Below are 16,924 nucleotides of genomic sequence, written 5' to 3'. Positions count from 1 at the left end.
ATACATTCGTAAAAGACCTTTTTATCTGAGTAAACATAAAAATAGAGTCTCTGAATTATATTGTAACCAATTTAAGAAGTTCATGAAACAAACTTATTACTATTTAATGGATTCAGGCGTTACATTGCGGAAGTCCATCCTAAATAAGAAAGGACCAATATCTAGCCACCTCCGCACATGCAGTGGTTGTCGTGCATGAAAGTGCACCGCCCGCCAGCCCGCTCGCAAATGCGCATGCGACAGACAATGCAAACTACACAACCGCCACCGTAAATTCACTCAACACGTGTTTCACCCCTCCACGGGGCATCTTCAGGAGTTGTTACACAGATTAGTGCTACATACACATACTCGGTGTTTAGCACTAATCTGTGTAACTGTGCACTTTCATGCACGACAACCACTGCATGTGCGGAGGTGGCTAGATATTGGTCCTTTCTTATTTTTAAACTTATTACTACTAATAATGTTATAAAAGTGACCAAAAAAGTGGCGTTTCAAACCCCAGTAGCTTTGAGTTAAAGGATGCGTTATGGATGAGTTCAATGTGATTCTAATTTCTATCAAATGGGGTACTTCTTGAATTCTTCTCACAACGTTTACGTTTACGTGGACAATGCTGTAAATAAATGAACAAGGTTGATCTTTTGGATTCAATATAGGAATAATATAAGTTAAAATAAGTATAAGAAAGTATGTTGATAAAATGTATTACGCTCACATTCAATTAGCTTTAGCCGTCCGTGCACAGTCGGTAATGTCGTTCCGAGAAAAACATATTACGTTTTATAATCAACACAGTGATGAGAAGCAGAAATCGAATCAGACTGCGAGGTTTCAATGGTTAATCAGATTAGTCGAGTGCTGATTTCAAAGTAACACTCGTACTTGTAGGAATGCTTCGAGTGCACAAGGTAAGTTTATACAAATGAGTACCATAGCTGTTGCTTGTATCAGAAATTAATGATACGTTTCTACATATGTGTCCAATATGGTATTTAATTGGATACTCGGAGTCTAGTACTTGTTCTTCACCCATAATTACACTATTAACTTTAATCGTTCCTAGGCGTCAGCGATTACGAAGTAGCCAATTGCTATCCTGAACTTTAATTAGTCAAATACGGAGAGTGAGAATGTCTCAGAAAAATCGATGTTATAATTAAATTACACTTCAACATTTGTTTAGCATTAAACGAATTTATTTATTCATCTATATTATAGATTTCTGATTTAGTGCCAGATTGCAATTCTCATCGTTTATAATGCTGAGCAAAAAAAATCGAGAATTGCACGACTTATTCGACTATATTTTTTTATTTTCATAAAGGTAGGTAGTAGTATCTTAAACAGAGAACTTATGGAATAAATGGCAGGAAAAAATGTGAAAACAATATTTTATAGAAACCATAGAGTAAATTAAAATCCTTGTTTTTTTCTGTAAAAAAATCATTTTTGTCGTCAGGCCGTAGGATGTCCGGATGTTGGATATATGTAGGTCTCCCTCCATAAGTTTCTGTTAAGATCGTTTGGAAGCGGCCCGCATCCAGCGTCTTCTTGACGCCGACTTGAAGACTTGAAGCCGACGCGTGATATCTTTGGTAACCTTCCACGTCTCGCATCCATAAAGCGGTTTTCACGTTGGACCGGAATATTTTGAGCTTAATTCTCCTAGTCAGCTTCCGTGATTGCCACAGAACGGAGCTGGCTAGGAGAATTAGTCCGAAGGCTGCCTTTCCCTTGGAGATTCTTTAAACGGTGTTTTCGAGACAATTACTGGTCATTAAATTTATCCATATTTGACGCTGTAGGAGATTATTCTATACTTCTTTATCAAAATTAGATAAAAATAGAAACTAAACTTTGATATTTTTGGAATTGTGGCTATATATAATTAGCGCAAAATAAAAATCGGTATCGAGTTATAAATGTGAATGAAAATATCAAGTTTAAAAACGTGGGCGCGACCCGTCCCAGTGGCGGTCAAGGTTTATAAGGCATCCGGACGTATTCTATTCACTACGTCGTTGTAATGGCGTTGTGAATACGATTAAATTGCGTACTGCTACGTAATAAAGTCGCAAATAGTTTGAAGTAATCCAGCACGCATGCTGCGAGCGACTTCTGGATACATTGCAAAAGAATTATCACATCTAATTAAAATGTAATAGGAGTAAAAGTCATTTTATCTTCGTGAAATAGTTTTAGGTTTATTTTTGCTACGATTAATACTTATTTAATATTAATATTGAAGTGCATAAGTAACATTATTATTACAAGAGGTAAATCATTATTTTAATTTATTAAAATATTTGTATTAAACCTCCATATTTCGTATATCGACATAACGTCACTTCATTCAATTTCGTCGGTATGCTACAGATTTGACTGATATTTGGAACTACACCTATCCCCCGATTTACACGGTGTAGATACGTTCCTGAGAAAAACGTGTAAATCGAAAATTAATATTTTCCAAGTCAAAACCGTGTAAATCGAAAAACTTGCAGAAAATGCATGATTTTGCTATTCAACAGTTGTAATTTTTTTTTTTCAATATTTTTAGGTGTACACAGAAATAAAATAAAATGCATTGACAAGTCAAAATATTTAATATATTACGGAAACACTGTTTTTTTTTCATTTAATTACAACACATTAAAGAGAAATTACTCTCATTATTTTTTTTGGAATCGAAGGTTCGAATTCACTTTCATCGCCCGAAGTTATTTGTGCCGATTCGATGTTTGAAGCAGGAACATTTACATTATGAGAGATGGTAATAAAATCGATTATTAAAACAAAAAAAAAACAACAAGTACCGTGTAAACGGGGGATAGGTGTACTTGTGATTAATTACATATTAAGGTTTAATATTCATTGAAGTCACGGGAAGACGATGAATGCGGGCAGGGCAAGACTGATGACCGTGGCGATTTTTGGAGGAGGCCAATTACTTGTAGTTGGCGTCTATCAGCTAACATGTTGATGATAATAATTTAACGAATCAATGTAGTGTTTGCTATTTGATATTATGCAAAAGATGAGTTTTCATTTTCTAGATTGTTTTATTGGTTACCTGAAAAAAATAATTAAGGTACGTACATACGTAGTTAATAAATAACAATATTTAGTGACAGGACCGAAACCTTACACCAAAACCGGCATTAATAATTGTATAACCGATGTACAATTTAGAATCGCATAAATTTGCAGAAATTAAAATTGACACTAGAATAAAAGTATAATGGAAATCTTTTTAACAAGAATCCTTTCTTATAACATATACAAATCGACAGTTGTTTGTTATAAAAATTATGTTACATAAATAATGAATATAAACAAGTCTTAGAAAAATTTATTACACTAATTCGATATATTGATACGGTTAGATACATAATTTACGTAAAGAAATGCTCGACTGCGGGAATATTTTAATATATGCCCCTTTCAAAAGAGATCTGTAAGAATAGGATACTATCATTTGGAAGGTAAGGTCACCGATGTAGCTCGAAGAATTACTGGTCTAAAGCGGTAATAGGTGGGGCACATTGCTCGTGTAACCTATAGCCGTTAGGGTCAAAGGTTCTAGAATGTTTCTAGACGTGGTTTGGCTTTCCACTTGGACCGACGACATAATAAATGCGGGCTAGACCTATTAACATGGCGGTCTTTAGGAGAGGCAGATACATTTAATGGAATCAGGCGTTACCTTGCGGAAGTCCATACTAAGTAAGAAAAGGACCAATATTTAGCCACCTCCGCACATGCAATGGTAGTCGTGCAACAAAGTGCAACGTTCGCACACTCCCACACACAGTCTCTATGTTTGGCACTAATCGGTGTAATAAAAAAAATAACTTTTGAAGATGCTCCATGGAGGGGTGAAACACGTTTTGAGTAATTTGGCGATGGCGGTTGTGTGATTCGCATTGATTGTCGCATACGCATTTATCAGCGGGCTGGCGGGCGGTGCACTTTGTTGCACGACTGCCACCGCATGTGCGGAAGTGGCTAAATATTGGTCCTTTTCTATCAGAGGCATATACCTTATGGTTGGAGTCCTATCAGCTGTATTGACAATAATGATCACGTAATAAAAATGTTTATTCCGTACGTTAATGATTTACAAAGTCGACTAATACGTTCAGTTATTAAAGGATATTGAATAAAGTGTGGCAGTGGCTTCGCCCGCCTCGTCTGATGCACTCGAGTAAATATAGCGTATTAACTTTAATAACGAATGATTTATTTTCATTAGCAAGCTCTACCTATCCGATCATACTCATTCGCTCACAATGAAGTGGTATTGAAAGGTCGACTTTCAAAATCAAAATACCCATCTATACAGGAATTTACGTATCAAGTAATACCACAAGCTACCAGGCAAAGATTTGTTGCATTATTTATGATTTAAAAACTCAATCAGTATTTTAGCGGTTGGACGTCTAGTGCTGGACCTCCTAGACCTCCCACATAGATTCATAAAAGACCAGTTGGAAGCGGCTTTCGTCATTTTCCAATGATCTTCACAAAGTTAATGTCCACTTTGGTGGTGGATGTTCTACACTGCGCTTGACGGCCTCTTCATTCTTGATTTGATTTTTTTTTGAAAAAAATCCAGACTTAGCCTTCTCCATAGCTTGTTGAGTAACTATGAACTTGACAATCCTAAAAAGCTTCAGAAAACGTAGCTGGTATAAAAAATTGAGACGTCATGCATTTTAGCTTAATTTTTATGAAAAAATCTTCACCTAATCGACTTAAAAATATAACTATCACTAACTATAAATGAGATTTAATATTTTGTAAAAGAGGGAGAATTTTTTTTTTGTAATAATAATTACAAAAATTGGTCTTTAAATGATAAAAATTTATTATCCAGTTTCTAGAATTCGAATTTAAGATATTGACATAATAGTCATGTAGATGTGTTTTAATTTAAAATTCTCATATGACGCCCAAAATTTTTATTATTTTTTACTACAAATTATTTTCTAAGAGAGCAGAGTTTTTTTTACAAAACATTATAAAGTAGGAACTTATTTTTAATCGCTTATTAAAAGGAAATAATTTGTTAAACACCTGTTATTCGTTTATCACACTTCAAGTTAAATGTGTTGCATCTTCTAAACGGTTACAGGTGCCTCGGACTATTTGCGGTGTCAAACTAGTTTCGTTGACAGGTTAAACTTTTCAGCCGGCCAACTGTCTATTTTTAAACGTTCCGTTAAATTAAACGAGGCCGAGATAGTGCATGCCTAATTGTTCGGCTTATCTATATTAAATAGATTAATTTTTAATATAATTAAATTTAACTAGTTTTTAAAACTACTTAACTATTTAATTACAATTATTTCATTAAAAGTTTTTACTAACATTTATATAGCGAATAATTTCCAAAAGTTAATTTTTTGTTTTAAATTTTATCTCCTATTCTACTACAAATGACATATATTGTGAGTTATATTACTGATATACAATTCACCTTCAATCTTGTGTACAAAGTAGGAGGAAGGCATATTTATTCTGTACTTAAAAGGCTTTGTTGTCACTGGGCAATATGGCTAAAATAATTTAAGACTCGTTGGTATTGTAAATTTTTTTGAGTTTTTCGAGGATTGACTTGTCAAGTTCTGTATACATTGGTATAAAGCAGATGGTATAGATATGTATATTCTTGTTTTAGTATCATAATTTTGGTTTCTTCCGCAATCGTGGAGAACAAAATTCTATAAGAAAAAGTGATATTCTATCGGAGAGACTCAGTCCTAAACACTCCAGTCCGGGAATTTTGTACATTTCCTATGCGATGACGTGATTTGTATAGTCAAAACATTTCATTATAAATCAAGCAACGGAAACTTATGAGTCACTTTCCGAGTGCTTAAAACTTGGATGAATGTATCCAGTCGCAATTTTTTCCTAATTCTCCGTAATTTATCTATGCCTCTTACGTGTTTTTTTTATAAAATTGATTAGCGAGGTCTTTGTCGTTCATTACTCACATCACATTACATCGACGTCTTTATTTCAGCCATAGGCTTTCCCTTTAGATTTCAAATACCGGTTGAAAGCGCTGCAATCAGCATTTTCTAACGAACTTGTGGGTGATTCTTGCCAGTTCGTGGTCTCTATTCCAGAGCCTGAAGGCCACAGCTGCCTTAAGCTCTGTGCGATCTGTGCCTATTACGTCAACTTGGTAATCCGCAGGGCTATGTCAATAACTTTCGTTCGTCTAGGGATCTTCTAATTCCTAATTCGAATACATAGAGAAATCCGGAGCAACTGCGTTTAAAACATACTATATGTAAAGTTATCTATTATATTTTTCTTATTAGCACCTAGAGTCTCAGCGAACATAAGAAGGCTTAGTTTAGATTTAATTTGACTCCAAAATAAGTTAGTAAGTACTCAAACTTATTTTGGTAGTCTATGACAGATATAAAAAGTTAGTTGTTTAAGCGCCCGTTTCGTTATTCAATAGAGGTTGCCGTGATCCAATTCCTCCGCTACGTGTATCAACTTCAGATACACTTGATCGTCATTACTATTTGCGTCTCAAAGCAAGTGCATTTTATCTGTGTCATCACTCACCAACTCGATCAGAGCTCGCACCTACGCGACCATCAGAATTCGAAACTCGTTCCGTTTATATTTGCTTTCACTTTTATATCGTTGTCGTGGCCCATTGATGGCCCGTTTTATCGCGCATGTCTAACTGGTCACTGAACAAGGAGTTCCGTCCGGTATTGCTACTGTGACAAAATGATAAGGGCTCCTTATATGAATCTAGCTGTCGAGTCTTTTGTTTTAATGAAATGCATTGTTATAATTGTCGTTTAATTGCAGTTTTAGAAGCTTATTTAGTTGTTAAACATTTTAGTCGTAAAATCTACAGTTGATTATAATTTTTTATGTGTATTAGTAAATTATTGAAGCCCTCTATAATTTTTTATGACAAAATAATTAAATTATAATTGAGGACTTTATGTTCCAATCGAATTATAGTGACGGCTTTAATAAGTTACAAAAACATAAATAATATTTGTCGTGTGGTATTCGTCTTTTTCGCTCTTTCGTGAAATATTGTTCAAAAGTGCTATCCATTCAAAATATTTAATCTGGCTGGTTAACAAACTAAACTACGAGTTTGTAGGATAGTGTAACGCCTATAAGCATTAGATGCAAACTTATTTATTATTACTTAAATAATCCAACCAAAGACGAACTCAACAACCCGGAATTGCATGCCTTTAGGGCAAGTTCGATCAAAAAAATTAAATAAAAAACAAAATTACATGCATATACACATACGCCTAGTCACTCCGAACAGACACTTGTTCTCTTTTAGACATTGCCATAGTTTATGTTTTTATAATTTTATTTTAAAAAATATGTATTATACCAATGTCAATTTCGTTACTACATTTATAACCCGGGCGGTTTCTTATTCTGCCTTCCATCAAAAATTGTAACTGCTAATAAATAAGAAAAAAATAAAACATGATGTTAAATAGAAGAAAATATAAATATAAAATGATATCGCTTCCAATGTTCAAAAGAGTTACGGCGGTTTATACGACTGTTTTAAATTTTCCGGCTTATTAATGCTATTAAGTATTATAGTAATCGACATAAAATAAAATAAATTAATTATTCATTCCAGTCTAGATTGAAGTATAAATGACTATTTTTATCGCTAACATCCATAGATTATTGCAATGAATGCGCATTTATTATTACGTACTATTGTAATCTTACGACATACCGGTTTTTATAACAATTTTAACAGCTTTTTATATAATCAAATTAATACATTCTTTCTCGATAATATTGTCGTTGAAAAAAAAAAAATACCGTAACATATGTTTATTTCATTGAATTCGTTAATTTGAGACTAGTGACAGCTCTGATGGACTAGTTTTACATTAATTTTGGTAACTCGACAAAAATTTTAGGTAAATTTTTTTGTTTAATACGTGCAAGTTAAGTTACAATTTGATTCAAAGAGTTCTTTTACCATTGTACACGTAATTTGTCATCATTTAATCTATATCGTACTTAACGGAAGTATGTCTGTACGTTTTTATTAAAGCAGATTTCTAATAAATGTAAAAAGACATATAATACATTTTTAGATACAGAAGAGTCAAGGTCAGCAAAAGTCGCTCCATGCCGGAAGCACAAGACCACTCACCGTAGCGTTCATTAGGGTAGGCCTAGGCTTTGCAATTAGCGTCTTTCTGTTGACATGATGATAATGAAATAGAAAAACGCACTAGATTTTTTGAAATAAAAGTGTAGTTATTTAATTTCACTCTTATTTTAAATTGCTTATTTTTATATCCTCTAGAAACTTGGTTGTGCGTAGTGGCAAACCTATATGATTAATGCAAAAATTGTGAATTATATAAGATTTTATACAGGTAATTTAACCCACAAGCAAGTCCACGTCACAAGATCGCAAGTGTTTGTTCTCTACTGCTAGGTTACCACTGCTCTCAATTATATTATCTTGTTTATTATTTTAAAATATGAAAATATTTATTTAACGTGTCAAATAAATTGTTGTTTTTTCTATACCAGATACATGTTTTTTCTTCAGAATTTGTTTTAGTTATAATTAGTTACGAAAAGATTAATTTAATAATTGACATTAAGGTTTAATAAAGCTTTATTTTTTAGATGACGACGTCGCGCTACCAGATAAGCATAAGTTCGACTCGCGAACGTATGTTAAGCCAAAGAAACGAGTTCAGAGGCCGAGCATCCAAAGCATCGTGGAGGTGGCTTCTAATCCGCCATCCATCACGCCGTCTATCACTTTTAATCAGACCAACAGATACCTAACGTACAACAAGTATAACAATCCACTGGGACCAATTTCTCCGATGTTAAGGCTGAAGACATTCAATGTAGACGCGAACACAGATAATAGCCACGCTTTTAAAGAATACTCGATGAAGAGAAGAAGTCTAGCGCAAGATGATGATCCTCAGGTAAATGTTTTTTTATTACTTGATCATTGTCGTGACAAAAATGGTAATTTAAACACATTTATGAATAAAACCTAAGCTCCACAGTCACGTCATGACATGTCCGTACATGTTACCTCAATAGCAGAAAAACAAAATACCAAAACATATCGTAGATTATTTTATTATTATTATTAGTTTTATTTCATTCTCAATGGCGATGGGTTAATGTTTTTTTATGATGATAGTTTTAATTTACATAATCTGGGTTACGATTGAACTTAACTGCTTAATAAAACTAAAAGAAGATTAAGCTGATATAATGTAGGTATGTAGGTACAAACGTTTAAAATTAATGTAGACAATAGTAAGATTTTTCAAAAAAATAAATAAATAAATGTATGGCTTTGATAGTGACTAATCACTAGATGCATTGTATATTGATTTAAAATTTGAATTAATGAGAGAAAAATATTTAAATTTTTACTTTAGATAACCGTATTTATAATATCATTGATTTTATGACGAAATTGTTGTTTACATATCTCCACTTATAATGATGGCACTCATTTGCCTTGGTTTTATATTATATTTTATTTTTGATAATAATATTTTTTAAACCGTCCCTGGTGTATATCGATATTAATTGTAACAATTGATTACCGAGGAACATATCACATTAGCAGATATACAAAAACTAAAACTTTTATTATTTTTGTCTAAAAATTATATTGAAAAGAAATCTATTTTAAATATGAAAATAACATCATGGACGTCAATTTTTCGCGTTGTATTGACAGCGGCTATTGTTCTGCATTCAAACATCAGCATATGGTATTTCAAACATCGCATTATGATATATCTTATTGTTTATTAATGTTTGCAGTATGGATTTGAATGCGATCAACACAGTGGCTTAATAATTAATAAACATAAAAAAGAATGCACTAATTATTTATATTTAACTTTTATAGTGATAACATAAGGTATACATCAAACATGGTTAAATATATTTTAAAAAGGGGCAACTGTTGAATTTCTGGCTGGATCTTTTCATCAGATGCTGTACTGCTGGTACGTGACAGTGGTAGCTTACTACTTATAATATTAAAATAATTGACAAAAATATCTATTGAAATAAAAATATTTTGGTCTCGATATATACACGTGAAAAGAATCTTTGGAAATGGAGATTGCTTACACAGATTTATAATAAAAAAATTTCTTGAGTTAACCACACACGAACTTGTTGAAAATACCACACAGGATTATTGCAGTTTCATATTTCTGCTTCTGTTCGTTGTATAGATAGAATGTTATCTAAATGTTTTGCTATCCTGTTACATTCTCATAAATATATACAGTTGTTTTAATGTATACTTCATTGTATATAATAATCTTTTCAGTGTCATATCTTCAAAAAAATGATAAATGCTTTTATTGTATTTTTATAAGTTGTAAGGTATGTAACTAAAAAAATTACGCTTTAATTTCTAGGCATATGAGAGGATATTTGAAACATCAACATAAAATGCCGTATTTTATTACTCATTGTCTTTGAACATATTAAACCATCAGGTTTAATGCAGAAACAAAAAAAAATGTTATCCGTTGCGAGTTATTACCGGTAAAGAAATTAAAATAACTGAAGGCGTCGTGCGAAAGTCGGGCGCTCTGCATTGTATCCGCAGATAATGACCGCAGTCTTCGACCTCTACAGTTAGTAATTGAAAACGGTTTGTGTGGAACCATTTATGGTCCGCGATCCAATTCATATTTATCATTCTGGACGATGAACTTTAGAGAACAACGATGTTGTGACTCAAGTCGTTAACGCGGGGGCCCTGTTCCGTTAGCCACGATTTTTTTTTATTTCGAAGTAAATCTTCTGGATTTTCAATAACAACCAAAGGTAAACCAACCTGTACTTTGTTTGGTAGGAAAAATCTAATGGAAGCTTAAGATATCCTCTAAAAGAAAGTCGTTTATAGTTATTGTTCTAATTATTCAAGACTTGTTAATTTTAAAAGTTATTTCAAATGCAAACAAAATAAAAACAACATTCGCTTTTATGTACATTGTGAATAATTTACGTTTGTGCCCGGCTAACGGAAAAGCGAAGGCTCAACAAAAAAAAACTGCCCAGCGGCCATCGGTTGCACGAGTGTTGTGCCACGCCAATTCAGAAGAGCAATTCTTCGAGCTGCGTCAGAGACTGGTTCTTCTGCGAATTTCCTTATTTATAATTTGATCTCGCAGCGAAACTCCTATTATACATCTATACTATTAAGTATTGACGAAAAAATTATTCATTTTAAAAATTTCAATTAACCACTCTTAACTCTTATTATCATTTACGACACTATATAAGAGAAATATTTAACCATGTTTAATATCTTCAATTCGTATGAGACTATCTCTATGTGCCATCAAAATCTCATTTTAAACTTAATAGGTAATTAATTTGAAAATTGATTCTATTATGCACCAGATAGCATTACAACTGTATTATTTTATGCGTATAAAGCTACAGTAATGCAATTTGGTGATTGTTGAAATTGAATGCATGTTTCGCAAGTTTATCATACCTTGTAATTCTAGGCTATCACTAGATAAACATTAATATGCCTATCATATATTCCATCGTAATTCATGATAAAAGGTTTATAATCAATTTGTGTGAATTACTTCAGGTTATACTTTAATTAGATTTTAACCGCGAATAAGTTGGCTCGGAATACTCGTACTGTTCGGGCTATGAATCTTTTTCAGCGCACTTAATTTTTCCTACCCTCCCGTGAATGCAACCAACCCGCAGTCAGTCTCCTTCCATCATCCGCAACAAACGGTTGCCTTTTTAATTTGCCTTTTTTCTTTTTCATTCAAAGCCTATTCCCGAGGTTCATAACCTTTTTTTTTTAATTTAATTACTTATTTTTTTATAAAGGCTTAAAGTAGCTTGAGATAATATGCGTCAGTTTTCAAATTGTACACTTTTTCAATCAGATTGTTTGCTTTGAATACAAAATATGAATAGAAATGGTTTGATGATGATATGCATAATGCAACTACAATTTGGAGGTATTGCAATACCTGCAAATTCAATTCGGCGCGCTACACGTTTGTTAATTTGTAATTCAAGTTCGCCCACGGACATAAAGTATGTTATAATTTGGTTACAACCTTCGTATATAAATCGGTACTAAGTTTCATTCACTTTATTTCTACAATTATAAATTTACTTTTAATACGGCTCTATTAATTTTTGGAGACTAATAAAATGGTACTCGATTTTTTGTGTCGTTTATTACAATACATGAAACTAATTTATATTTCATCATCATTTTGGCCGTAGTACATCCACTGCAGGACAAAGGCCTTTCTAATTCCAAAACGAGTAAGATGTGACCTACATCAGAGTTTTTTGGTGTCCGAGTGTCTTGAGGTAAATCAGTAAACAATGAGAGAATCTAATCCCAATTTATTTCTACATTGATGTTAAATAAAATAAACTTTAGTGAGCCTATTCTTAAACAACAAAAAGAATTGTGTCAAGTCTGATAGTGCCAGTTGAAAGTCGTTCGTTGATATTAGCAAGGTTGTCAGTCCACCTTGTAGGTGGGCATCTTTAGCTACGCTTACCCATCCGTGGTTTCCACTACTGAACCATTAAGCCGGTCATCTGGTTTGCATGGTACTTGGAGTGCCCACTACCAGTTCAAGTATATGTTATGCTGCTTATAATAGTGTAATATAGGAAATATTTGTGTTTATCTGGGTTCTTATATCGCTGGTAAGGTGATCGTTTCCCAGACATCAATTGTGGAACTAATTTTTTTTGGTTAAACGTTGACTTTAAGTAGGTTACATTTGTTTCTACTTACAATAATTGCAGTTTCTGACTTAAATGTTAATGTTATGTATTTAAATACGAAACAATAGCTGTAGGAATATAGATAAGCGTTTTGCTTATGTTAGATTGTGGTGAGGAAAGTGGGCCTTGTAATTAGATCAGTCTCGCACATATGCAGTCCGGTTGTACTGGTCCGAAATCTGATATCGAGCGTTTGTGCAATGTTACTGTAAAACTATTAAACATTTTAGTGAAATAAATTTAAATTCTTATTATGTTTATTCAAGTAGACATAAACACGCACTTTTGAATCGTCAATTACTTTAACATTGTGTGCTTTATATGATTAGCTACCACCGGTTCGTAATGCTGATCTGCTGAAAACAGCCAGCTGGAAACTCAACAGTTGCTCTTTTGAAATAAAATTTAACAATGTTTGATGTATATTTTATAACATCTTCCATGTAAATCTGTGTACGAACCAAGTTCCACACATTTCGATCAATTGGAAACTCTTGAATTGTATAATAAGATTTTTTTGATTATATACGTTTAATTTTACATTTAAAATTAAGTACAAAAGGTCAAAGATATGTTGTGAAACTTTATTATTTATGCAGGATCTTTCCAACTTGTATTTGTAGTGTCTTATAGTATTTTTCAAGCAAAAAAGCAAATAATAAATATGTAAGACTAAACCGAAAGTGATAAGCATTTAACAGTCAATTACGTAACATTACTAAATTGGTATTATTGTGTAGCTGAAGTCGGAACAGTACAAACGCGGTAGCTTTCATTTCTTACAGCACGAAACGTGTTACTGTCTTGTTTTTTATGACTTAGTATTTACGATTTGTCGACACAAAATATAACGAATTCATATTATTACTAATCCAATATATATTTAATTTATAAACTTAAACCAATGTAACTTAATCCAATGTTGCTATATAAGTGTCAAAACATGAATATATTGACATATTTAATCTGGTATTATTAACTGGACATAATAACATGAAATTGAGAAAAACAAAAATATAACAAATTGCTAATAACATGCATCCAAATTTATGTTTGTTACACACTAATTTAGCTGTTGTTTATAAACTAAAAAGGGAATTTGACAAAACTTGACAAATATTTATAAAACGTTTGAACCCAACCAATCAAAATTTCCAACGATTTTGGAAAAAGAAATTTCTACTATTTTCGAAAAACTATATTCTGGTGTTAAATTTATCACGATCCGAATGATGAAGTTCGTTAAATGCTTTCGCAAGTCACAAAAGGAACGTATTATTCCTGCAGTAAGTACTTACATAGTAAATAAAAAAGTAAGTCACTTAAATATAAACAATGTAATAGTTTATTAAAAAAACTTTCTTGCGCAGTGTATCTTAATTCGGTTTTTTAATTGGATTTTAAGATAGTTCTTGTCAAATTGTAATAACAAAATATTTGCTCTACTAATTGATGACAAAAAAAAATAGTTACGGCTATTTTTCCAAGACTACCTGCTATATGAATTAATACCGGCAAAAAAAGTTTTTCTAAATTATTTTCAAACTTCTAAATATAACAGTGTTAACTTGGTCAAACTTGTTTAACTACTGGTTACCCTATGTGTCTACACTGCCTTGGTGTTTCGAAACAATGGCTCTCCTGAACCAGGCCGAGCACAAGATTACTATGATTAATCTTTGTCTTCGCTGCAGTTGGAAAATTAAACGAATATTTTGTTTGATATCAAGTACACATTATTAGTTGTTAAAAACGCGAATGAAGTTTGTTAGTTGCCATGTTTTAACTAATACATGAAATTATTTGATCTTAGTAACCCATTGTGATATAGATAATGTTATCCCCTAGAGAGACAAATCTCTATAATGTTTAATATTTTTACATTTTATTTGAATTAAAATATACAATAGCTTCTTAACCTTTTGGGCTTTAAATAGTCCGCGTTGAAATGGAGGAAAGGAATACTTTTTATAATAGACTGAACCGAGTATTGCAACCGCAAGCAGTAATAAATTATTTGATTATTTTTGCATGATGTTAATTAAATAAAAAGTATTATTTTTGTGGATAAATTTTTCCGCATTAAAATTGTCGAAGAAAATCTCAACAATATAATACACAATTTTACAATGAAATCGTCAGATGTATATATAAATATATAAGTGCCTTTGGTCCGCGCCCATGACAGAGAAAACGCATATCTGCCTTCTTCGCCTACACCAGCTACTTTCGCCAAACATATTCGGCCATAGAGCCAAAAATGTTACATATAAATCATTCAATGGTATAGCCTCTTATTCAAAATATAACTGCTTTTAATAAGGTTCTTAAGTTTGGACTTAAGAAGGTCACATTACTCATTTGGAATAAAATGTGCAATGTTAGTAAATATGCACAGCAAATAAATGCCAACACCCACACACATACACATCACTATTATACGTAGTTCCTCATCCGTATTACATCATAAGTCTAAATTAGAACCCATGTGTGAGTAAAGAATGAAAATAGATGTTGAAGGAAAATCAAACGTTGTCACTTTGCGCATTACTTAAACAAATTTAATAGTCAACAATAATATTAGCTTTGGACATATATTTGTGTGTATAAATAAGCTAGTACAATATTTGTGTCATACTTTGAACCCAGATTTCTTTAATATGCTGTTAATAATTATGTATTTAACATTCTTAGTCTTAAACTTTTGATCGCACTGTCGTCGTGGTGATGCATTCCATGCAAGTTGGTTACGGCTTTTGTGATACCTTTCAGTCACATTAGTTTTATCAAATTAGCTATTTAATCGAAAAGGATTGCATTTTTTATTTAATACACTTCCCATCGAACCATTGACAATAATTGAATATGGTTGTGGAATATCGTTTACATGTATAACAACCAATGATACAGTTAACTGAGTCGGCACAGAGGTATTTAAATAAGGATCAAGAACACATGAGTTGATTTACAGTACGTAAAAGGTCGGATCGGTATAATTTTCGTAGGGTGTTCACCGCTAGTCATGGCCTTCCACATAGATTTCCTATAAAACAATTGAAATCGACTAGCATCCGGGGCTTTACCTTTAATACAGAACACTACGCGCTACATGGTCAGCCGTCGTTCAATTGCGATTGCTGTATTCCTGATTTGACGTAGTAGAGAAATTCCGATCATAGTCCTCTTCATGGCTCGCTTGATAAACCAAAAAGTAGTAACCGGAAGTATACTCTGATGTTATTTTTTCTGCTATTTGTCAAGGTTGTCATCAGTTAGCAGCTATTTTTTACAACTCCATTAGTAACAATACGCTCACTCGTATAACGATGGGGAGTTCAATGCTAAAAAAAAACTGTCGTGCGGTAGGCCTCTCTAAGCTTCCGTCATCACATGTCGTGTATGAATCACAGTAAAATAAATCTTAATTCCTACGACATAAATGTTTATTAATGTTAGCAATAATTTCATTACATGATTAAATGAGGGTACTTTTATAAACTATAGTTAATGTAACTGCAAGAAATGTAGGGTAATCATAAAAAATAAGTGATAACTAAAAGTATAGTAGCAATATTTTTGGTTTCTTACATTAATAACATCTATAAGAGACTAGCTTCATAACTAGAGGAACGTGTAAGTGCTTAAAAAAATAATCGTTTTTCCAGCTGGAGGACCAGGACGTTGGTCTGTCGGCGGACGCGTCCGACTGGCTGTCCGGGCCGGCGGCAACGAAGCCAATCAACATAGACCTGTCGCAGCCGGCGCACAACTTGCATAACACGTTCAACAAGTACGTACCCAGATGAACAGCTGTCGCGATCACAATTTCATTAATGTTTACAGTTTCATTCGCACTGGGACAGTATCGGACAATAGCACTTAATTTATTCATGAACGCACAGGTGTCTCGATTCATTTACATATTTTATAACATGAAGTATAAAAATATTTTGCAGAAAAATGTTTTCAAAAACTAAATAAATTATTTATGACTAATTGCCCTAACACTTTCTTAACTTCCTAATGTCAAAAAGTATAGTCCTGTCGCAATGCAACAGAAAATTATGTAAAT

The 16,924-nt window shown here is 32.7% G+C and overlaps 1 protein-coding gene across 5 annotated transcripts in view; it reads left to right on the top strand.

Annotated features, from left to right (window-relative positions):
* Window positions 1-16,924, top strand: part of LOC137923721 (immunoglobulin A1 protease autotransporter-like) — a 48,171-nt gene that overhangs the window by 12,936 nt on the left and 18,311 nt on the right. For all 5 annotated transcript variants that reach the window (XM_068766972.1, XM_068766971.1, XM_068766973.1 and 2 more), the window contains exons 3-4: window positions 8,689-9,002; window positions 16,518-16,642. In XM_068766972.1, the coding sequence (XP_068623073.1) occupies window positions 8,689-9,002; window positions 16,518-16,642 (439 nt within the window). The remainder of the gene's footprint in view (window positions 1-8,688; window positions 9,003-16,517; window positions 16,643-16,924) is intronic.

The sequence above is a fragment of the Battus philenor genome, unplaced genomic scaffold (genome assembly GCF_028537555.1).
Source record: "Battus philenor isolate CCGP_79_NKW_IND1 unplaced genomic scaffold, ilBatPhil1.0.hap1 SCAF_22, whole genome shotgun sequence".
In the NCBI taxonomy this organism is placed as follows: domain Eukaryota; kingdom Metazoa; phylum Arthropoda; class Insecta; order Lepidoptera; family Papilionidae; genus Battus; species Battus philenor.
This window is presented reverse-complemented; position numbering and strand designations above follow the sequence as displayed.